We start from the raw sequence: 25,835 nt of genomic DNA on the forward strand, positions 1-25,835 counted from the left end.
TTTGTATGCTAGGTGCCTGCAGGCAAAGTCCACAGGGGACAGGTAGGACAAGCAGTCTGAAAGCTACTAAAGTGTCTTCCCATTTACACAGAAATCAGAAACTAGCGGCAAGGTGGCTGTACGAGTCTTGAAAAAAACAAATGAAGCACTAACAATATGAATATTCTCAAATTTCTTCATTTTATAGAATTTTTAATCTGCTTTTCCTGGCGTGTGATGCAGTTGTAACCTATTGAGCTGGTCTGACAGAATATTTTAAATGAGGTAATAGCTGTTCAGGTCTTTTTGGGGAACTCCTGGTATGCCCTGTCCAACATTTGTCACTGCAGTAGCCCAAGGAGCTTTCTCAGTATGTATTTCCTAATTGCAGGGTTCTTCGACCTGTTACAGAGTGAATTTAGCATCAGTGCCCGGGTTACTTGCAGAGGTGGGTAGAGTAGCCAAAAATTGTACTCAAGTAAGAATGGCATTACTTCAAAATAATAAGTAAAAAGTAGTCATCCAAAAAATTACTCAAGTAAGAGTAAAAAAGGTATTTGGTGAAAAGACTACTCAAGTACTTGAACATAATACATGATTTATTTTTTTGAAATGTTGTAATAAGGCAGACAAAAATATAAAATAATGTTCAAATTCTGGTATTTCCAAATAATAAAATAAAAAATGAGTAAAAATAAATCTTTATAAAATAAAGATGCACAAATAACACAAAGTCCCAAATCTCAGTTTTTCACAACAAAGCTTTTGAAGCCAATACCTACAGTAGGTAACATGTATGTTTGAACAGTGCAGACTACTTACAGTGACAAGATATACTGAATGTACACCGACAGTATAATACTGCATATTCACTTGCCCTCCAAATAGCACAGCTGATAGAAAATAACATTGGAACAAGACAGCTTGTGCACGTACAAGAAGTCTCACTCTACCTTGTGACCAGGTGAACATCAGGATGGAAATTAAACAGGATTTGGGGGCTTCACCCCCTCCTCGCTTCACTCGCCAACCCCCGTTTTTGTTGATACACTTTAAAGATTTTTTTTTTCTTTGAATCGTTGCTATTTCATTAGTTTCGCTTTTATTTCAGAACTTCTGTAAAAACAATATTTGGAATCTTTTGAGTCCCAACGTGCTGTATCTTTTTAATAAGATCAGTGAGACATGTGTTTAATGGCTTTGTACCGTAATTCAGGATAGCTTTCTCTGTTTGGAATTTCAGCACAGACAAAACGACCTACATCATCATCAGTTAATCTTTTTTTTTTTTTGCAAAGTAACCAATAAATGCATGTGAGGTAAACTCCGTTTTTGAAATTCATCTTGGCTTAAACTTCAAAGCCTTACAATATTTACATACTTCTGACATATCACCTATGTCCATATATTCAATCTCTATTTGCCTTTTCGTTATTTCACCGAGTAATAATTTCTCTTTCTTTCCGCTAATGCGATGTTTACTTTCTTTGTTTTGACACTTTTTTCTACTTTCAAATTCTATGACCTGCTCTGCATGTGTTTGGCTCCCTTGTTTGTTAACCTTTTTGCGACGTTTTACTTTGTTTTCTACTCTGTCTTTTATTTCATACTTTGCTTTATCCTGCATTTTTTTTAATGACACCTGTTCTGTGGTGATTGTTTCCCTTTTTTGAGTAATAATTTCCGTTTGTTTGCGCTCCTGCGATTTTTACTTTCTTTTTTTTTTATATACTTTCTGATTTTCCTACTTTGTTTAACTTTCTCCACATGTGTATCTCGCTAGCTATTTTTTTTTTTTTTTTTTTGAGCCTTTTGAATTCCACTGATTTTATAATCTCTAACCGGCTCTGCATGTGTATCATGTCAACGTCCAGATTGGACGTGCTTTTTTTCAATTCCACTTGTTCCGGGCTGATAATTATTTTCCTTATTTTCTCAATTTGCACCTAGATTATTCTTTTTCTTTTTTGTCTCCAACGATTTTGCGTCTCTTTTCTCCGCGCCGCTTTCTTCTTTGCTTAGTCATCTACGTTTCATTCATAACGTATTGTCCTTATACGCTTTACATGCGCTGAGAGCCCTGGATCTGCGTGTGCTGAAACCCAAAACAGGACTGAGTGTGTTGCTGGCTGCCCTTGCTCTTATTTATTTGTAAGTAGGATGTGTCTTGCAAGAATCTCATGTTCTACGTCATTGCAAGACGGTCCTGGGTCAATCTCTTGGCACAAAGTCTCATGTTTAGGGTCCCCGCGAGACGCTCTGTGGCCAATTTCTTTTAAGTGTCTTCTGTGATCTTAACGTGCAGATCACGTATCGTCGCCCTACTGTTTCTCTCCAGGATTTTTTTTTATAATAGAGAGATGTGGCCATTAGGAAGACATTACTGGGCCCCAAACTCAAGACACAGTTCCTGCAATGACAATTCTGGGTGCAAGCAAGACATTTTTAATTTAGATACAGGTAGAACCTAGAAGCTCTTAACACTCCAGTCTCACTATTATTTCTTTCTCTTTTATTCCATTTCTTTTTCTTCCACATCTCCAAAAGCACTGTCTATTTCATCCTGAAGGGTGTACTCACACTAGCAATTTGTTCTGCGCCTGAGCATGTTTGGCGTCATTTCTTGTTTGTCTTGTTTGTTTAACTAGTGTGATCACTCCATCTGGGCCAACTGTACTGTGCCCTGGCCCAGAAGATTCGGGAACAGTGTGGTCCCTAAATGTGACAGAGCATGGACATGATGACAATGATGTGACAAGTCAGATAGTTGCCATTCAAATTATTGGCTGAGCCAGGGAATGCAATGCCTATTTTCATCACCATCCATTATAACAGCCTCCCATCCAGGTAAGGAAATGATGTCCATCCCAGCCAGGATGCCAGTCTACCCATGACAAAAGACAGTGTCTCAGGATTACAAGAATGGGGCAGTGCTCCACAGTTTTTAAAGGAAAACAAGAAAGTGTTTTGAACAAATTGATGACACTCCTTAGCCTTCCTGGAGAAAGAATACTCTACTCATGCCTAATATCCAGAAAGGGATAATTTGGATTACTTCCTGATACTAGAACTGTATTTTTTTTTTCTTCCATGAGTATTGCAGTAGCAATGGAAGGTTGCAGTCACGTCAAGTCCATTATTAATATCTTTATTTAAATCATATTAGGTATTTCTTCAGTTTAAATGAATAAATCTTATTCATATTAATCAGTAGCACACAAAAATGGGTGAATTAGTCATCTGGATTGTTAAAATGTTAGGGAGACATGATGGCATAGAGGTTAGTACTGCTTCCTCACTAATCCCTAGTCATGGGTTTGAATCCCATTTCCAGTCCCTGCCAGTGTGGAGCATGGCCATGCTCTCACCATGTCTATTCTGCTTTTCCCCTCCATACTTCAGTTTTTCTTCCACTGGTCAAAGTTTGCTTACATTTGATTAATTGGTAAGTCACTTTTGATCTTACGTGAGTGTGTCAAGGGTTTGTTCATAGGTTGTGCCCAATGCTGCCAGAATAGGTTTCAGACCCTTCATGACCCTAAATTGGACTAGGCTGGTTTGAAAACCTTATGTCAGATTAATTATTAAATGTTATATTAGTTTTACCAACTATGTAATGTTGAGCTTACTGCACTCTGTTACTGATGTAGTAGAAAAAGATTTGCTTTGTTACATCTGTTCATTCATTTGCAAATATGTCAGTCCTTAATTGTCACGTCAATCATTGTCTGATTCACAGTTGTATAGTTGAGACACATACAGAATATGACGTTGTTGTATTCCGGTTTATTAAAGTTATATTACTTATTAACTAACTGTCAATATTTAACTTTTATTGATCTCTGGACAACTTTATATTCTCCACTTGCACTTACAAAAGTTCATCATCTCACGTCTGAGAGAATTCTTTCACTAGAAATCATGGCTGATATTTCAGAAGACCGGGAGAAAATAAAAAAAGGCTTGAAACAGGCACTGGAATGTGTGGCTGCTATATCTTCAGCTGCTGCTGTAGTTAATCCAATATTTGGTTTAGCAGGATCCATAATTAGACTTGTTCTCAACAACATAGATGATGAGGACATGAACACTCTAAAGAGAGAATTTCAGAGTGTTCACTCTGGGTTAGATAAAATTTCCCAGCAAAATAAAAAAACATTAATGCAGATCCAGAAAGAAACTCTGGATGGTCAATATTCAAAAATAGAGGAGAACATCAAAAATCAATTTCGGAAGTTCATGGAAATTGTGGAGGCTAAACCTGAGCAGAAAGAGCAGAAAAAAAATAAATTTCAGGAAAGCTTTGCAAATGATGATGGAGATCAGAATCTACATACACTCTATAGTGGAGTGATGGCAGAAACCAGATTGTTCAGCAAACCGATTCTGGAAGGGTACATGAAATTCTCAAATGGAGATCGTCAGATTATGGAGCCTCTGTGCACACGATTGACATACTTATTCTGCATTGGTCTTGTTGCCCTGATGGGTTATACGGCTATAATTGAAGATGATGAGGATAAGATCCGAGAAGACTGGGGAAAGAAAATGGAAGAGGTACAGCAGAAAATGCAAATTGTGTTAAATGCCTGCCATTAAGCAAAAGTATTGTTAGACCAAAAGAGACATGTTGCAAATAAGCAAACTGTCTTTGAGAAATGAAGAAAACAAAATCTACTGCTTGTCATCTCTAAATGAATGCTTACAGTGTGTTATGCAGAAAAGACTTTGATTAACAAATGGCAAAAAAATTTACTTGGCTGATAAGAAAAGAATATGACTACATAAACAAATAATCACTCTATTCTCTTTATCTGAATGAATATAATTCACAAAGACATAAGAAGTCATGTTGTGGGTGTATGGCCGTTGAAATATACCATATGAAGAATAAAATGTTCATACTCACAATATTGGACTATGAATTAAACAATATATCAAATAGGAACTTGGACTGCAAGCAAGTCATAATTTGGACTTTGTGAGCTAATACTGATTAACCTACCGACAATTAAAAAATCTGGACATTTTTCTTTACTTTAACAGAACCTACTTAAACTTTTAAACTTTGGACTCTAAATCCCCTTTCAAATAAACTCTTGTGTATCTTTTAAAAATGACTGCTGTAGATTGATTTTAAACTCTGTGTTTTGCTGACTTGTACATTGTATAATTTAGCATCCTAAAGAAACAGATTCTTACAAATACTTTCTTTAATTTGTTAGGCTTGGGGTAATAAAGATCAGAATGAAAAATTAGCCTATGGAAGACAAACACTTATCAATTATTCTTGTAGTCATTCTTTGTGAAGTGAGACCTTTAAGTTTGGGATGCATGCTAGACATAGAAAGAAGAGCAGAGGAAGGAGAGCAGAGAAGGCAACAACAAGAGAAAGAAGAACCCAAATAAGCTGACAGTACTTCTGTGGACTGAAGAAAATCCAGAGCTGTTCTGCACCCAGACTTGAAAACGACTCATCTTTCATTACCTGTATTTTCTACATAAGTATTTGTAATAATGCGCTTTTTCAGATACATTTCCTAACATTTTAAAACTCTTTTCAAATATATTTCCTACTTTTTCAACCATTGGTTTTACTGATTTATCACATTGATTTTATACTGTTTGATTGGGTCAAGGTATATTTTTAAGAGCACTAGGTGTAGGTGATTGTCATATTCAAGCAGGTGTTGGCAGCTGTGAAGAGACGTCTTCAGTAGAAAGCACATGGTGAGTGGGCACCAGCTTTGGTGATTACCACAACTGTAACTTACTGTATGTCTGAAGACAACCATTTGGGCTGCTTGTGCAGAGCTAGTAAGTCTCTTTGTTTGAGGTAGCTGACAACATGCAGGTAAGGCTGTACACACTGGGCTCTATCTACACTGCAAAAATTGCAAATGCAAAAAGTAGACAAAAAACTTTAAATAGGAGTTGTTTTGCTTTTATTTAGCAAATAAAAATCTGCCAATGGGGTAAGCAAAATCTACTTAACAAAGGTAAACTAAATAACTATACATTTTTTGGTAAGTAAGTCAATAATTCTTACAATAAGGAAAACAAGATTTAATGTCATAAGTACTTTTCACTTGCTTAGATTTAATTTTCTGCAGTGTATGAAGTAAATATACATAACACTCATATAAATAATGCAGTTAACGGAAACTACAGTGAAGGTGAACCAAAATGATGATCATTGGAATTTCCATGATAATATATTCAAGGTATACTGATGAGAACGCCTGGTGTGGATGACTGCCATATTCCCATGGGGTTTAGCAGCTGAAAGCAGATGCCTCCAATAAAAAGTAGCAGTGAGCGAACGGGCACAGGCTTTGGCAATTGGCACAAGTGTAGCTTAACTCTTTGGTCTGCCTGTGCTAAGCTAGTTTAGTCTCTTTGCTTAAAGCTGCTGTCCATGTGCAGATAAGGCTGTACATGTGGGGGGCTATAAAGCAGCTACATTAAGGCAAATTTCCACAGCAATACAGTGGGCTTAATAATATTTCAATTCAAATGTGCGTTCATAAGGTGTGTGCAGTTATTGTAATCAAATGCTCCTCTGTCTGGTGAGAAGTCCAGGCTTTACTTTACAGCGATGGTATCAGGCTTTTCTCCATCTTGATGTTTTACTTTAATTGTGAATTCTCTTCTTCCTTTTCTATGGATTAGTGGCCTATTCCTTTGCAACGGGAAAAAAAAACACACTTTTGCAGCTTCGCTGTGTAACATGCATGTATGCTTTTATTTAATTTCAAAAAAGCATGCACTTATTATAGAAAATATGATTATCCTTTAAATCACTCTGCACAATGACTCTTCATTTTGTGGACTTTGCACACAGCAGTAACTGCAGATATTTGAGCGCCAGTCTGTACAGTGATTAGCCACGTGATGTTTTATTTCCTCAGTTTGTTCAACTTCATTGTTAATAAAAATATGCCTAACAAAGCACAGGAAACATGTACATAAGTCAAGCTAAAACAAAAACTGGTGCTTCCAATGTTCCTCCAAGTTTTCACATGAGCTTATTAATTTTATTTATTTATTTTTTATAACCATTTATTACTATTTCATTTTTTTCGTATGTCAATATAAAAATAAATATATTTATTAACAAAGGAAAACTGATACTACTGTGATTAAGTGATTCTGAGAATTGAAATTTAGGATGACAGCAGTGTAATGCCTGCATTGCTGTGCAGAAAGTTTTAATAGAAACAAACTTTTGAATATCTTAATAATTTTACATTTCAATTATACTGCCTATTACACCCTTTCTATTGCTGCTATCCGTATCACTGAGTGCATTCATATCTACAGTTCACAAATCTGTATATTAATCATACATTTTACGAATAGAGCACTTTTACCATATTCAAGGTATTTTGTCTTAAATAGACTACATTAAATTGGCTATAGATATTTATAATTTTTTTTTTACTTGAAACAAAGGAGAGTTACATGACCTGGTCAAAATCAGACCAAAGTCAAACAAGACATAAACCCAGCGACCCAAGTGTTCAAAGGCCAGTGCCATAGCCACCACACTGTCTTTCTCCTCTCATTGTCTAATAATATTTTTTTGTGCCTTTTATGAATAAGAAAATAACATCTATCATGGCTCCAGCATCCTGTGTTTAAATCCCATACCTGCTGTAGTTGTTGTCCATGTAGAATGTGCATGTTCTTGTGTCTATGTGGGTTTCCTCCCACATCCCCAAAGATGTTAGAGTTTGGATACCTGGTGATTTTTAACTGTGGGTATGTGAGTGGGCCCTGTGATAGGGTGGTCCCCTGTCCAGAGCTGTTTCCTGCCTTGCTGCCAGTGTTGCAATGATAGGCCCTCTGTGACCCTGAAATGGATTAAGTGATAGATTGTCGTTAAATGCAAAATTGTTTTTTACAATGTAAGGCAATAGTCATTTTTTACATTTTCTATTTAGTTCAGTCCATAACTCTGGAGTTGGACTCTATTCCAAGAGTATTTTTGGAATGGCAGAAAGAAGCCCTGGGTGAAGGTGGCAGTCTCTCACAGGAAACACACACACACCCTCATGCTTACTCACATTTGGACAATGTTTGGCCCCTTTCATATTCTGGAAGCAGAAAGACCCTGAAATGCACAAAGCAGTCTTTGGAGAACATGCAAGCCTGTGGAGCTGAAGGTGAAAGTGGCACTACATATAGCACAACTGAGCCCCAAACCAAACTAAACTATCTCCTCAAAAATAAAGTCTTGGCTGTTAACATAATCATTTTGTTGAGTGTCTTGCTTTAAAGTGATGTTTTATATAGGAATGGTGCTGCACTTTATAGCAATTTTACCTTTAACCTCTACCTAGCTGTAACATGTCCTACCTCTCCTAACATGGGCCTGTTTTGTCAGTTTATTTCAGACATTAGGTCACTGCCCAGGTTTCTGTAAGCATTAAAACTGAAACTTCTTTCAAAGTAAATATACAGTACAGAAATAACTGTTAACCTTTAAAGACCTGCTTCTTACTACACGTTTTCCATATTTGAATTAGCCTTCAGTATTAAGCTACATTCCATATTCGGCAAATGTCATATTGTTTGAGGCTTTCAGAAATGTTTGTTAATTACTTCAATGATCAGTTTTAATTGATTAATTATAAGCTAAAGTCAACGACATCTGAAACTGAAGCAAATGTCATGCAATGACCAAACATACTTTGCTAGTTTTTTGTATTGCAATTGCTTGTCTTTACAAAATCAGGAAATTTCATCCAAATGTGGTATAGAAGAATTATAATAAACTTAAACAATTAGTATTTAAACATATTGAAACAGATATATGTATTTACACAGCTTATAGATCATCTCTTTGACCTTTGTATAGATATAGCTGCATTATTCAATATGCCAGTATTTTTACTTATATAATTGTATAAATGTTTAATTCTGTGATATCTATAATCAGCTTATTGTATCTTGTTTAGAATAGAATGTTGTCCTTGTTTACTGTTCTATCAAAACTATTAGATAGCAATGGATCCTTGCGATTGTAAGAGCTAAAATGTTATTAAAAATCTATTAAAAATAATTTTGATTGCATATTATTGAAAAAGAAATTACAGTTAGAGGTCATAGATATGCTTATGCTGTGTGTTGTGACGGAATGTCCTTTTGCTTTTAACAAGGCTTTTTCTGAGCCAGCTAAAATTAACAATCAATACAACTGCACCATTTAACATTCCTGTTTTAGATAGGACTGATGCTACACAATAAACTGCACTGCAATCTTCATATCTCTCTATTATAAAAAAAAATCTTGGAAGGATGACTAGGGAGATGACACGTGATCTTCTTGGAAGACAATTTGACATCCTGCAAGAGACACTTTAACGTCACGTGAGACAAGGCAGTTGTTGGAATGCTTTTGGTAGACATGCTTCATGTGCTCCCAGCTCTTAAAACAACGACAAGCAACAAGCAGAACACGCAGCTTGCCAGCAGCAGCAAGCCAGCAGATGATCTGACTGCTTCTCCTTAGCGTGTGTTAAGACCCAACAACGCAAGTGGCAAAAGGACAGCAGCTGTACAGGCTTTTAAATGATTGACGCGCAGCGCAACAAATAGAACACAGCTTGCCAGCAGCAGCAGCAGAAAGACAGCAGATGATCCGACGGCATCTCCTTAGCATGCATTCAGCTAATTCACAACGCGAGCAGCGTTATACGTCCTGTGAGAAAGATTTAACCACGCCCGGGGCTGGAAATAAAGGACAAGTATTGTTTTTACAAAAGCTTTAAAGTAAAAGTGAAAATAATGCATATGTAACAATTCCCATGAAAATAACAATCTCTTTAAGTTGTAAATCCGGTAAACCAAACCCGGGGTTGGGTGAGCGAAGTGAGCAGGGGGCGGAGCCCCCTAGTATATATATGAAATGACTGGTAAATTGTGAGCTGCCAGAGGCTTCATTTCACAAGACCACTAAACACTGCCCCCTCCTCATCCTTTGAAATCCCACTTATTAATCAGTATAGAATAATCAAGATTGAAGTGGGGAACTTACATGGGTGCATCTGACCTGGTTTTATCAAACACATTTATCGGCATATGTGAATGATCTAATCTGTAGTTAAAGTGCAATAATTAACCATTTAGGGGTGATGGCATCATGATTGCAATAGAAAATACCCAAGTTCAATGACTGATTAAAAATTATTGGTTCAGGATATAAGAGAATTTTGCCTCATTATTGTCAATGCATGTACAATATAAGATGTATTTTCCACATTATCATCTTCTAGATCCAATTCAGGCTTGCAGAAGTCAATCATATTGTTAACAGAGGTAAGGTTATAAAATGCCCTAGCACAGCTGCTAGTTTATCAGTGGATCTTACAGATAGGAGACATATTTATATAAATGCTTAGACATTGCCACAAGCCTTTATATTGTAATAAATGAATACATTTACCAAAAAAGGATTGCATACCTCCACACAGAAAACACCTAGAAAGAGTACCGCAACCTGTTTGTCCTCAGAGGCTTATGAATAATTTCATTATTTGTGCATTGCAGGAGGGTACAGAGAAACTGTATGCAGCACAAATGAAAAACTCACAAATCATGAATGGAATTTTGCATTATTCTCTCAGTACACTACGTGTCTCCACAGGGGACAGGTGGGACAAGCATTCTGGAAACTACTGAAATGCTTTCCCATTTACACAGAGATCAATAATTAGGGACAAGGTGGCTGTAACAATTTTCAGAAGGCACAATGGCTTGAAGGCCGTACAGTTTTATAAGTCTGAAACTGATATCCATGCAGAATCCCCACACTATATATACTGTAATTGTACTGTGAGTTACGCCACCACATTAACATATGGTCTGGGAATTACCCAAACCAAACAAAACACAGACTAATATTCCAGGTACTTTTTACTACTAAGAGCTAGAAATTTCATATAATAAAGTGTGAACCACAATCTAACCACAGGGTTGTTAAGGGAAGATATACAAAGGGTCAAAAAATAAATACATATGTGAATCAAGTTTAACATTCAAAAATAATATATATAAAATAATATGCACAGAAGAAAAATGCACATTTTTGAATTCAAATCAAAACAAACTTGCATACCATTGCACAGTTTTAAATCCCATTAATCAAGATGCTTTCCCTGTCTGAAGAAATACAAACAGCATTTTCAGCACAGCATAATGATCAGCTCTCAAGATGCACACTGCCTCTTGCACTACTGCTCCTTTGATAAAACCACAGATACAATCCTAACCTCATCTCACTGATGCCAGCAGCCTGTCTACCTGTGACCAAACTGCCTAATGAAGAAGGACACCAGCAGGACCTCACTCACTAACTAGTTTGGCCTACACCTATGCCACTCTCTGCCAGTAGCTGAGCCCAGCACTGTAACATGGCCTGCAGTCAAGATTTATTAGGAAGGAGGTAGTGTGACCTGAGATTCAGATACTGAGGAAAAAGAGAGTGGTAGGCCAAAAAGCACCTTTAGAAAGTCACTCCATCTGACAATCAGGGCAAAATCTATAGCCTTGGAACCCCTGCATATTTTGTTTTTTTCTCAAGCCCTGTGGAGTTTTGTTTTTTTTCTTTTTCTGTTTTTTCTGTCCTCCCTGGCCATCGGACCTTACTTTATTCTTTGTTAATTTGTATTGCCTAATTTTTATACTTTTTCTTTTTTCTTTCTTCTTCTTGTAAAGCACTTTGAGCAACATCATTGGTGCGAAAACGTGCTATATAAATAAATATTGTTGTTGTTATAGAACGTGCATCAGTAGGGCTTTCTGTTATTTTATACTTTCTCATTGTTCATATCTCCATTGTGCATTCTTATAAGACAGATTACTTTTTAAAGTAAATAGCTCCTTCAGAATTTTTATTATATGCTGAAACAACTCACAGAAGGCCATTCTTTAACAAGAGATACACTCACCTAAAGGATTATTAGGAACACCTGTTCGATTTCTCATTAATGCAATTATCAAATCAACCAATCACATGGCAGTTGCTTCAATGCATTTAGGGGTGTGGTCCTGGTCAAGACAATCTCCTGAACTCCAAACTGAATGTCAGAATGGGAAAGAAAGGTGATTGAAGCAATTTTGAGAGTGGCATGGTTGTTGGTGCCAGACGGGTCGGTCTGAGTATTTCACAATCTGCTCAGTTACTGGGATTTTCACGCACAACCATTTCTAGGGTTTACAAAGAATGGTGTGAAAAGGGAAAAACATCCAGTATGCGGCAGTCCTGTGGGCGAAAATGCCTTGTTGATGCTAGAGGTCAGAGGAGAATGGGCCGACTGATTCAAGCTGATAGAAGAGCAACTTTGACTGAAATAACCACTCGTTACAACCGAGGTATGCAGCAAAGCATTTGTGAAGCCACAACACGCACAACCTTGAGGCGGATGGGCTACAACAGCAGAAGACCCCACCGGGTACAACTCATCTCCACTACAAATAGGAAAAAGAGGCTACAATTTGCACAAGCTCACCAAAATTGGACAGTTGAAGACTGGAAAAATGTTGCCTGGTTTGATGAATCTCGATTTCTGTTGAGACATTCAAATAGTAGAGTCAGAATTTGGCATAAACAGAATGAGAACATGGATCCATCATGCCTTGTTACCACTGTGCAGGCTGGTGGTGGTGGTGTAACGGTGTGGGGGATGTTTTCTTGGCACACTTTAGGCCCCTTAGTGCCAATTGGGCATCGTTTAAATGCCACGGGCTACCTGAGCATTGTTTCTGACCATGTCCATCCCTTCATGACCACCATGTACCCATCCTCTGATGGCTACTTCCAGCAGGATAATGCACCATGTCACAAAGCTAGAATCATTTCAAATTGGTTTCTTGAACATGACAATGAGTTCACTGTACTAAAATGGCCCCCACAGTCACCAGATCTCAACCCAATAGAGCATCTTTGGGATGTGGTGGAACGGGAGCTTCGTGCCCTGGATGTGCATCCCACATATCTCCATCAACTGCAAGATGCTATTCTATCAATAAGGGCCAACATTTCTAAAGAATGCTTTCAGCACCTTGTTGAATCAATGCCACATAGAATTAAGGCAGTTCTGAAGGCGAAAGGGAGTCAAACACCGTATTAGTATGGTGTTCCTAATAATCCTTTAGGTGAGTGTATAATAACCATGATATTTAACTAAAAAATCACTTCCTATAACATCCCATGGATGTCCAAGGTAGGCATATTTAAATGGAGAGTGTGCCTTGGGATGGACTGGTGTCCTGGCCTGGCTGGTGCCTGTGTTATGCACAAGGCATCTGGGACAGGCTTCAGCTCCCTATGATACTGCAATAAATGAGGGCAGATTCAAAAACAGAAAGGATAAGTGATTGAATAATTCAATTACTTTATGCGTTTATTACCAGGATGGAAGTCACAACAACCATGAAATGGATAAAAAAGTGAAAAATGGATGGATTCATGGATGGGTGGGTGAGTAGAAATGCAGAGGCAAAAAAAGCTGTGACAGATTTTAATATTTTTAGGTTATTTCTCATGAATCTAGAAAATAAACAATGCCAGAAGAAAACTAGAGTGCACAATGTGTTTGCTGGCAAATCCAGTTCTGTGAACTAGAGAAAAACAAGTCAAAAAGATAAACTAAAACTTTTAGATCTTAAGATCTACAGGTTATGGGACATGCTTGTAGCACCAAAACTGGAAAATCAAAGAAACTTTTTTTCAAAGCTTCCAATGCCACTTATAAAACTGTGTGTGGACTTGAACATGAAAATATGTGCATGTCAATAGAGCAGGAAAATGCATTAAAAAATAACTTATCAAACATGATGCACACACATTTCTAAACAATTTACTTGTTATATATTACAATCACCTTGTAAGTTTGCATACCTGAATGCACCTCAATCACTGACCTGAAACATTCATAATTTGACGCATGCTAATAAACCTCATACATATGCAATCTCGATGCTGCAGAATGTCATTGGCTGGCAGAGCAGCCTCGCTCCTTACATGTCACCACCTGAATTCACGAGTATCTGGCTATGCTCTGCAACTGACAATGCAAGATCACATATGGCATTAAAGTACCTCTTCTCTGCGTTTTGGGGGTCCAGGAAAGGTAAGGTAAGGTAAGGTGCCAGTATCTGAGCAGGTAGCCACTATCACCTGGCCCATGAAATAACGTGAGTGCTGTAACAATGAATAGTACAGGTCATATGAAACACTGAGGGTTCAGCCAGTTACCTTAGAAACAAGCATTTCATCCTGTACAGTACCATCACATCTGCCAAAGCTACTTTGCCTCAAAATAATTGAATCATGGGTTGACCCAGGCCAATGAGATATGATGTTTACCAGTTTCATCTGGGAATGTCACTGCTCGAGGTTAATAAAAGCATCTTCATTATTGTTAGGTGCCTTTATTGCAATATGAGTACAGTAAAGTGCTCCAGTTATGTTAGGAGAACTGGACACTGTTGCAAGTTGGCTTTTTATGTTGTTATGCTTCATGTACTGTATGTGCACCCACACCATACAAAAACTGCATATAATACCATGCCAGTTGGTTAATGGGTTCCCACAAAGTGGACATGAATGTGTGAAGCTTGGCTGAGATATTTTTGACTTGTCGGCAAGGTCCCTGAGAAGTGACAACAGGCAACCAATATAAATTGACAAAAAAACTCCAAAAAGTTCTTCAGTGCAAATATACAGCATTGGCCCTCTTAAAGGGAACTAAAATACACCCTATATGCCATATTCATCACTTTTGAGGTGTAATATGTTTGTCACATCAACTCACATTATAATAACGGCTCAGTGATATGAGTTATTTTGTAAATCATCACTTAGCTTGTTTGCTTTCATCATATGTGTGAATCATCGCTTAGCTGGTTTGCCTACTTTATCAAAATTGACGTAATTTCCAAGTTTCTCCAAAATGTTGCATACACATGGGTCAGAGCTGTTATAAAAATATTACGCATGTTCCCCCATCAAGATTTCATTTATAAATCCTGATATTTGTGTGTACATATTTTTCAAGGCTCATTTTCTGCATACACAAACTTTATATATGAAGCTCTAAGTGCATTATTTTAGTCACTCTAGATATAAAGACAAAGTACAGACATGTGAAAACAACAAGATATTTATTGAAGTAATAGAAGAAATAGAATAGAAAAAAAAATGATGGCAAGGTCTGGATATAAATAGTCTTAGAAGAAAGCTTAGTGAAAATCAGCAATGTCAAGGGTATGTGTTGTCCTCGGTAGCTTTTTAATTTAGCAATTGATGCGATGCAGCTTATGTTTGTTGACTTTTAGATGAAATGGTCACTCTCTTTTTCTTTTTATATGTATTGGTCTCTGACTTTGCTTCCTATGTGTTTCTGCTCACGGTTCTTTAGACAGACCCAAGTGGCGTCTCCAGGACATATGACAGTACGCATATTTGATTGGCTAGCTATCTTCATGATAGATGATTTTGCTCAATAGGCTTTGATCTCTACACGGTTTTCTTTTTCCAAGTTCTAAACTGAACAAAATAGTTTTTGATCCTGTGGCATCTGCCCTGTTTTCCATTCTCTCTACCATTTAAGTTATAAGCTGACTGAAACAGATGCATTAAAGCTATAAATCACTGGTAGGATACTTTCAATGTATATTTCTCCAGTAGTTAAAATGACTTAAGAGTTCTGTAAATTCATTTATAGTTAAGTTGCCTTACAGTTCATCCAACTTCATTTGAGCAAAACTAAAACTTATTATAAGCAGTCTGTTGTTTTAAAAACGGAAGATGTTACCCTCCTGAACAGCAGCAAAGAAGAGAAGCTTGCTGTTATCCAATTCTTTCAGCTCAATATGGAAACAAGGTTTAACCTCAGGAAAGCGTTGGATCAAAAAATTAAAAAATGGCCACATTAGTGTCACAGGTAAAGAACAATCAGGTCACCTGTTCACATCCCCTGCTCCTGACCCCTAAAATGATTCTGGAAAACAGGCGTGTGAGTGCTGGACCAAGTGTTCTAATAACCCATTGGACTATGTGGAAAATAATGCTCAGGTAAATTCTCTGTTTCTACTACTTTCAGTTTTAAAAATATATTGTGGATACCTTTGGCCTCATCTTTTTACTGTATATATATTGGGGATGGAATATTTATGGCAGCCCTCAGTATTCTGAATACTATCCCAGGGATATAAGGACAGCAAAATAACAATGTGGTGGACAAACACATGGAACAGCACAAAGTAAATACATACACACAAAAAGGGGTACCAACACGTATACACAGAATAAACCAGCTCATGGCGTTGTCCCTTATCAAGGAATCTTATAATTTTTTGACATAGGGATGGACCAGTAGCAATCAAAGAAGAAGATAAGATTTAAAGTGCAAAAAATTCCAAAATATTTGATCCATAACAAAGAATTAAAGTTGTTGGAAACTTTACAGTTCCCAAGCACGCAAGTCCTTAAAAATCCCATAAATTCCACTAGAGGGGTAATATTGTCAAAATCCAGTTAGTTAAACAAAGAGCAAAATAGTATCTTTATAAATAAAAAGATTTATTTGAAAAAAGTTCTACTAACACATTGACTGCTGGATCATTTGTTGCCAGGAGGATGCAGTATAGGTCTATGTATTTTTGATAAATAATGAACTTTATCAAAATATCTAAAAAAATTAAAGAAATGTATTAAAAAGCAATAGTTTTATTATCAACTAGTTGCATTTGGTCTTTGGGACAAAAAATAACCTGAAGACTCTATGGCAGCTCATGAACTTGGAGAGGCTGTTAGCTAACTCTTAAGAATTACCCAGTGCAGAGAATGTTGGCCCAGCTCTGCATGCTGCCCCACTGTCTTTCATAAGAAGCCACTGGTGATACCATATCATAGCCATATTGCTGGCATACAAGTCCTATTAATCTTTTTCTTGAGAAAATCCCTCCAGATAGACAATATTTTTCACGCCTTGCCCTCTGTTGCTGAGATGCTTCACTTGCACATTGTTGACATGTTGTGTCTCTTCATCTGTGTCATTAGCATGACGGCATTGTTGTGCAGTGACGTTGCCTGCACATAGGTCTTTCGTAGTGAGGTGCATGCAAGCGCTTCTCTCGCTCGAACGGATTGCTCCAAACACAAACACAGGTCTTTCATTTATATGTGTCTAATAGTAATTCTTTCAAAAATGTAAAAAACCAGTTAATTTATTTTGAGTAGCAACACAAGTAAAAGTCTCCATTTGATTGATAGATAGATAGATAGATAGATAGATAGATAGATAGATAGATAGATAGATAGATAGATAGATAGATAGATAGATAGATAGATAGATAGATAGATAAATACTTTATTAATTCCAAGGGGAAATTCACATACTCCAGCAGCAGCATACTGATAAAAACAATATTAAATTAAAGATTGATAACAATGAAAGTATAACCGACAGACAATAATTTTGTATAATTTTAACGTTTACCCCCCAGGTGGAATTGAAGAGTCGCATAGTGTGGGGGAGGAACGATCTCCTCAGTCTGTCAGTGGAGCAGGACAGTGACAGCAGTCTGTCACTGAAGCTGCTCCTCTGCCTGGAGATGATCCTGTTCAGTGGATGCAGTGGATCCTCCATGATTGATAGGAACCTGCTCAGCGCCTGTCGCTCTGCCATGGATGTCAAACTGTCCAGCTCTGTGCCTACAATAGAGCCTGCCTTCCTCACCAGTTTGTCCAGGTGTGAGGTGCCCCTCTTCTTTATGCTGCCTCCCCAGCACACCACCGCATAGAAGAGGGCGCTCGCTATAACTGCCTGATAGAACATCTGCAGCATCTTATTGCAGATGTTGAAAGACGCCAGCCTTCGGCTCTGTCCTTTCTTACACAGCGCATCAGTATTGGCAGTCCAGTCCAATTTATCATCCAGCCGCACTCCCAGGTATTTATAGGTCTGCAGTCTCTCTGAATGAGAGTCTTAGAAACATGGCACCTCGTATATTGCAGGTTTAGAAGAACATGTACTGTGAATAAAATGCATTTTTCTGTGCTATTCATGCTTGTTACACACAACATATTTGGTAGTTGGTTTCTGTTTGTGCTCAGTAAGTGGCAGAATGTTGGAATGCTGTCCTGAAAATTGCGACAAGTTGGATGTCTTGTGATGAAGACATGTATTCAAGGCTGCGATCTGAATCAGTCCCAGAGTCTACAGGTTCCATATTGTCCAAATGACTGTCATTATCTCGATCACTGTCATCATCATTAAAACAAATTTTGTTGTTTCAAAACATCAGCAGCTTTATACCTTTTTCGTGATCATATAAGTATGCAACTGTCCTTGCATCTAAAAAAAATAATTCTATGGCTATCCACTTGATGGCAACACAATAGTACATATGTTATGCCTTGACAGGCTCATTGAGATGTGACTTAACTCATACCTTGCGTTCAAAGTGTTAAACAGTGAAGCTCCGAAGAGCATAATAGGCACAGGAGGGAATGTCTGAAAAGGCAAAGGCAATCCAAGGCAAACAAATCCTAATCAGAAATCCAACAACAAAGTCAAAAACAGGCCATAGAATAAGAGGTCAAAAAATCCAGTAAATCACAAAACAATCAAAGAGCACAGAAAATCACAGAAGAAACTCACCACAAGCATGTTCAATGAACTGCAGGGTTATCCCTGCCTTTATAGGGCTGAGGAAAGAGTCCCTTGTGGTGATGAGTAGGTGGACCCATCTCTTAAGGGAGCACACACAAAACACAAATTAGAGACAACAAAATACAATGGACATAAAGAATCAATACAGTTAAAGTACTGTAAATAATTAATATGGTTAACATAGAATATAAACATAATAGCATTTGAATCCCAGCTAAGCAATCTCTAGCTAGCACATGACAAAAGCATCCACAGTGCTTTCTATTCATTTGCTTTCTGTTACCTTCAGTAATACTAATGGTTTTTCTCATTGTGATTGTGTAATCTTACTTCTATTTATTATTTATTTTATTTATGTTCATTTATTCTATTTCTATTTATGTTATTTATGTTAATTGTATGTTTTTTTTCTTCTTTTATTGTAAAGCACTTTGGCCACAGCATTCCTATGTTGTTTTAAATGTGCTATATAAATAAATTGACATTGAAATTGACATTGACATTCTTAATATCAATGTCAAGGATGAATAAATAAATGATTCCAGTAAAACATGAGATCCTAATAAAACAATCACTAATTTTCAGAGAGATCAAATTAAATCAGTGCATTAAAAACAACTTAAAAGAAACCTCTGGTCCCCTTGAAAAAATAGATTCTGTTACTAACCCAGAGCGTCACACTAAATTCAGCCCCTCCTAGTAATCTGGGACAGACCCCATTGCCCTCAGTCACAAATGTAGACAGTTCGTCCTTAGTATGTTTCCATCCTGAACCATTCCTTTCCACTTGCCAACCTCTTTTTGTCTTCAGTGCTACTTTACAGTAATACAGCTAAAATACTGAAACTCTTACAATGTGATATAAAACTCTATTATAAAAAAAATCCTGGAGAGAAACACTAGGGCGACGAGACATAATCTTCACATGAAGATCACGGAAGACACTTAAAAGACCCGCAAGACTAGAGAGATTAGCCACGGAGCGTCTTGCGGGGACCTTAAACATGAGACTTTGTGCCAAGAGTTTGACCCAGCACTGTCTCGCGTAGAACATGAGATTCTTGCAAGACATGCCCTATTTACAACCAATATCAAATAAGAGCAGGGGCAGCACCAGTCCAATGTAGGGCATGCAAACTCACACCAGTCCATTTTAGAATCACAGATTCACCCAATATGTCTTTGGGATGTGCTAGAAAAATAGACATGGCTGGAAGAAAAACCCCACACAGCCATGGGAGGAGACAGTCGTCTGCTGACCACTGTACCACCATATACATATTCCAGCAGGTATAACTTTATAATAACAATGCAGACTAAACAGTTGCTTAAAAGAATATTTAATATTATGTATTGAAAGAGAAAATTACAGTTGATTAGAATAAATGGACTATTTGATGTAAAGTTTCATCCACTATTCTAATTAAAAATAAAGACATTACTGGAGGTATCTCAAGCAAAACACAAAGCCTTAATTGTTTATGTGGAATAGCCTCCTTCTTTGATTATTTGATTGTTAACTGCTTTGAACTGCTGAATCAGAAATGATTATAAAGAAAGTACTAAATTGCTTTAACTAATTTTTTTCTTTAATAAGGAAGTTTAAAATGAAGCCCACAAGGACCCTAAAATAAAGCACTTGTAGAGCCTTAACCTGATTTATAGCTCTGTTTAAAACTTATGCTGTACTTATGCAGGTAGGTGAGATCATTGAAAGCAGTTTATACTTCTGTGTAGTACCGGGCCACTACACATGCCTGAATGTTAGTTGCCAGTGTTTGTAGCGCACAAGAAAAGAGAACGATCCATTAAAATCCAGGCAGACAGTTTTTGCCCTGCAGGATCACTCCTTATCTTGCTTCACATTTTCTTCCAGAGGTGAACGGATTTGTCCCTCACATTTTTCCACTATTTCAAACATTTGCCAACTTCCCAACCAGAAGGTGAATGGAAACACATTTCAGGAAATATGTATTTACAGAACTGGCCAGTCAGAATCGTAGGGATCTGTGTATGATTTGTGTCGATGTGACGTTTAGGCACATTTTTAAGGAGAGGTATGTCAGGCTATACCATAGACACAACGTAGGTGACGTGGGCTGTGGTGTACCTGTGGCATATGCTCGGCACAAAAGTATAAACCAGCATTTACTGTTAAACTGTTTCATTCAATAAATTACTATTTTATGCTTCAGTCCTTTATATCTTTAAAGTTGCAGAAAACCCTATTTTTTTTGTCCTTTCAATGCTTCAGGTATAACTTGTTCAGTGCTACAATGAATACATTTTTGACAGTCCTTCACAGTCTTCATGATTTTTAGTCACAGACATATTAGGATCTTCTTTTGCTAAACTCTTGATAGCTTGACAGTGGGTTAAAACTAGGTTTAAAGCCAAGATGAACACAGAATGGGAATGCTGCTAGTGTCATGTCATGTAATGCCATATAGATGGGTTCCCTGTCTGTACAGAAAATGCAGCAAGAATGGGATTTGTCCTTTTAGAAGGAGTAGTGCTTCTGTAATGCTGTCTCAGGCAAGTGAAGACAAAAAAGATAAGTCTGTGCTGTCATCTTTAAGAGATGAGCATTTGTACAGGCAAGGCTGTGGACACAAGATCTATGCTTTAAAATGTAGGAGCAGTTGGGAATCAGAAGTACAGCGTCCCTAAAAATAACAGCTGGTGGCCATCAAACCCAAGAGTGACCCAAGACAGCTACCACTTGCAATTCACAGATAAACATTAAGAGGGAGTTTCCAGTAAGCGGAAAACTGACTATTGAGCATTCATAGAAGAAGATAAGGCAAGAAGATGAGAATACGGGCTGTCTGACAACCTACTCAGTCAGTATGATGACACAATCTGGGCAGACACACACATTTAGAAATGAGGAAAATAATACAAAGTATGACTAGGAATGAAAGAAAACTCTATCTAATAGGCAACATTGTTAGCAAACAGAAGTAGCATGACTTTAATTGATGTTTCTTTTTTAGGGACGAAAGCATAACTCTGATCTTTTGGTAGAAATGTAATTCAGTGCCTCTTGACAGGATACTGATGAAGAATGAAGCAGAAGGTTTGTTACAGACATTTTACCCATCTGAGAGTTATGATTTTGTCAGGAGCAACTGTGTCATAGGTAGTTGTCGATTTGATGAAACTTGACGTTTTAGACCTCCATGACTTTCTTTTATGCGAAGTATAGGGAGAGTATTGGAATCGTCCAAAAATTCAGTTTCGAGATTTTGATGAATCTTGAAGTTTTAGACCTCCCTGAGTCCGAAAATACCATTTGTGGAATTATGTTGAGGTGTCTGTCTGTCTGTGCGTGCATGTGTGTGTGTATGTAAACACGATAACTTGAGTATACTTTCACTTAGGTCAACCAAATTTTGCATACAAGTATTAGGTACAAAACGTAGATTTCTGTCAACATTTGGGCTATTTCCGTTAACCGTAAGTGGTACTTTACCCTTTATTCATGCAGCTGCAGAATCAGATTTATTCAACTTTACTTTTATGATAATTGTTCAATATATTATTAATTTGATTTGATTTGTTGTTGACAGTTCTTTAATGTACATAATATAAAAATATAATTATTGTCTTGCGGTTTACTCCTCAAATAGCCATCCCCATATCTGGGTATATAGGAAAGTCTAGGGGAGACCACTCCTGATTTTATTTGAAATGAAAGGGTCATTAAGAATTATGTAAGTCTATTAAAAACTAACGATCATCTTGCAAATGAACTTCTGAATAGGACCTAGCAATGGTAGAAGTCTTGACCTTGTCTGTGTCAAGACAATGAGAGAATGTAGTTAAGGCAAATGGAGTGCTAAGCTTTGTTGCCATAATAATGGAAAATAAAAATTGCAAAACAAACAGAATAGTTAGACCTCATTTGGAGCTGGCATGTAGTTCTTCCTAGCAAATTCAGTTGAAATCAACTTACTTTTACATTACATTTCCATGGTAAATATTTATAAATTTAATAAATTAACAAGTAAAACACAAAATATCATGCAATGTACACACCTATTCATTTTCTGTACCCATCCATCCATCCATTATCCAACCCGCTATATCCTAACTACAGGGTCACGGGGGTCTGCTGGAGCCAATCCCAGGGTGCAAGGCAGGAAACAAACCCTGGGCAGGGTGTACACACACACACACACACACACACACCAAGCACAATTTAGGATCACCAATGCACCTAACCTGCATGTCTTTGGACTGTGGGAGGAAACCAGAGTACCCGGAGGAAACCCACTCATACATGGGGAGAACATGCAAACTCCAAGCAGGGAGGACCCGGGAAGTGAACCCAGGTCTCCTTACTGCGAGGCTGTAGAGCTACCCACTGCACCACCGTGCCCCCTTTTCTGTATCCACTTTGTCTAATTCATTAATACGAGTTCTCATAGCCTATACAATGAAAAACAAGACTGGAAAAAATCCTGGATGTAGCACTTCTCATTACAGAACCTACTCACACTTTCATAGGCACTCACATATTGCCAGTTTAATTTTCCAATTAGCAGACATCTTTGGAGTTGTGGGATTAAATCTGGAGGGAAAAAAAAAACAAAAAACATGCCCAGACTTTCACAAAAACAATGGCCAAGCATGGGATCTTAACCAAGGAATTTGGAGGTATGAACAAACAGCAGTACCCACTGTGCCACCATACATATTTCTGTAGCCTTTCAAGTTTGTAAGTACCTCAGTGTGGGTGGCATGAGTAAATTGTATATACCATAAAGAATATGTAATAGGCAAATCTAAGAATACACACATACAGTTTTAGGGACTGAGTTAAAGAGAATATTTGCCAATCTGGAGCAAAGGAGAGCAAGGGAAGGTCTTTATATTGCTGAAGGATATACAGTAGAAGAGATAGACTGTTTATTTATTTATGAATCTCAAGCCCAAATTGTGCTTAACATGATTAGTTCTGAGTGGTGTCTTAGGTACCACTGCTGACTCACTGATAAAGGGAGCTGAGTTTGAATCCCAGTCCTGTTTTACAGGTTTCTACAGTGTAATCTGGCTCTCCTTGGGTTTGTGTGGGTTTTCTCCAGGTGCTCTGGTATCTTTTGACATCCCAGAGATGATTTCATATTGTCAGGGGATTAGTAAGAGTGAGTGTGGCTTATGGTGCAATGCCAATCTGTTCAGATTTGGTTCTTGCCTTGTGCTGGAAGCTACAGACAGAATCTCTGACTCCCATGACCATTTCCTGGAATTATCAACTTCTGAAAACACATGGACATTGAATTTTTGGATAGACGGGCACATGACAAATTTTGTGTCTGTTGTCAGCAACTTGTAGGTAATACTGTTTTTTTTTTTTTCCTTTTCTGCTAATATTTTTACCCGGAAATATTTTGAACCCACCATTGTGGAAACTGCCTGAATGCACCTTTCCTCGCCAATCATAATACAGTATGTCATATTTTTGTTTTTTTAAATCTAAGGTTGTCAATTTAAGCTCATAGTCATATGTACATGGTACAATTAAATTCTTGCTTGCTTGTCTCATCACAGCAGCTAGCAAACAACAGATGATAATGCTTGCCAATGTATAAGTTCTTAAATCTAATTTTTAAAGAAGGCTTATTAATTATTAAACTACACATTCCAAATATGTGTAGTGCAGGCTTCTTTAAACAGAGACTAGGGATTAGTGTGTCCTATGGCAAGAGAAAGTAAGTAAACCCTTTGGAAATAACTGTATTTATGTATAAATGTGTTTAAAAATATGGCTTAATTTTCATCTAAGTTACAATAATGAACTATCCCAGCCTGGTTTAACTAATAATGCACAAATTATTGTATTAATTCTTGTAAATATTAAATATATCATTCATAGTTAATGTTAGGAAAAGTATGTGAATCCCTGGAGTTAGGAGCTGGCAGACTCAAAAATAGACACAAACAGTTTGAGTTTGCTGATCTGAAGAAGTATCTGTTGATATGAAGTATGTCTTGCAAAAAAGAGATTTCATAAGCACTATAATCAAGAATTGTGGATCTGTATAAAGCTGGAAAGGGCTACAAAATAATTTCAAAGAGTTTATGTATTCATTAGTCTACAGCAGGGGTCCTCAATCACGGTCCTGGAGGGCCACAGTGGCTGAAGGTTTTTGCTCCAACCCAATTGCTTAATAAGAAGCACTTATTGCTCAAGTAACACTTCTGCTTCACTTTATTTGTCTCGCTCGTTAAGATTTTAAACCCATATTGCTTATTTTAGTCTTAAACAGCATTTCTCCATTTAGCTTGTGACCATTTAAACCTCTGTGTGTATTTACCATGCACTATTGGGTTTAATTAAATACTTGAAGAAAGAGAAGAGAAAAAAGTGAAGGACCGAGAATTACTCATCCATTTTAGCCTTCATTTCATATAGATCATATCCTTAGAAAGGGGAAGAAAGTCTACGATATGAGAATGACTTGACATAGCAGAGTTAAAGCACTAACAAGCCATGAAATTAAATTATTAGCAAGAATTGCTTTCTAATTAAGCAACCGGGTTAGAACAAAAACCTGCAGCCACTGAGGCCCTCCAGGACTATGATTGAGGAGCCCTTGTCCACAGTAAGACTAAATGTGTATAATTGGAGACAATGTAGCTTTCAATTTGAAAGGCACAATGCAGAATGCCAAGAGAGGTGAAAAAAGAACAGTTGAGTAGGTTTGAAGAAACCATTGGAACAGGTCAATATCTCTGTTAATGAGTCTACCATATACAAAACATTAAATGGGTATGATGTCTATGGGAGAACATCAAGGAGGAAGCCACTGCTCTCTAAAGAAAACACCCTCCACAGCTAAACTTTTTTAAAGACCACCTTGACACTCCACAATACTATCGGAAAAATGGTTTGTAGACTAATGAAACAAACATTGAATTTTTCTGGAAGAATATGCATTTGTACATATGGTGTAAAACTGCATACCAACAAGTAAACAATGTCTCGTTGATGAAGTACAGTGGAGGAAGCACCATGATAATTTTTGGTTGATTTGCTGCCTTGAGGCCTGAAGAGCTTGCTATCTTCAAAGGGCAAATGAAGCTTATTAAGGTTTTCTACAGGACATTGTCAGGATGGCTATCTGCCATCTCAAGCTCAGTAGAACTTGGATGATGCAACAG

General features: G+C 37.4%; 1 protein-coding gene and 1 long non-coding RNA gene across 3 annotated transcripts in view; one reads left to right on the plus strand and one right to left on the minus strand.

The window, feature by feature from the left end:
* LOC120528894 overlaps positions 1-25,835 on the minus strand; it is a 92,388-nt gene that overhangs the window by 48,072 nt on the left and 18,481 nt on the right. The gene's annotated exons all lie outside the window — the stretch shown is intronic.
* Positions 2,270-5,050, plus strand: LOC120528861 (protein rapunzel-like). Its single transcript, XM_039752941.1, has one exon. The coding sequence runs from the start codon at positions 3,745-3,747 to the stop codon at positions 4,576-4,578; it is 834 nt and encodes a 277-aa protein (XP_039608875.1). The 5' UTR covers positions 2,270-3,744; the 3' UTR covers positions 4,579-5,050.

The sequence above is a fragment of the Polypterus senegalus genome, chromosome 1 (assembly GCF_016835505.1).
Source record: "Polypterus senegalus isolate Bchr_013 chromosome 1, ASM1683550v1, whole genome shotgun sequence".
NCBI lineage: Eukaryota > Metazoa > Chordata > Cladistia > Polypteriformes > Polypteridae > Polypterus > Polypterus senegalus.

What these genes read in the sequence shown, in the direction of transcription:
- LOC120528861 (XM_039752941.1), top strand. Translation starts at nt 3,745, where the DNA reads ATGACGTTGTTGTATTCCGGTTTATTAAAGTTATATTACTTATTAACT.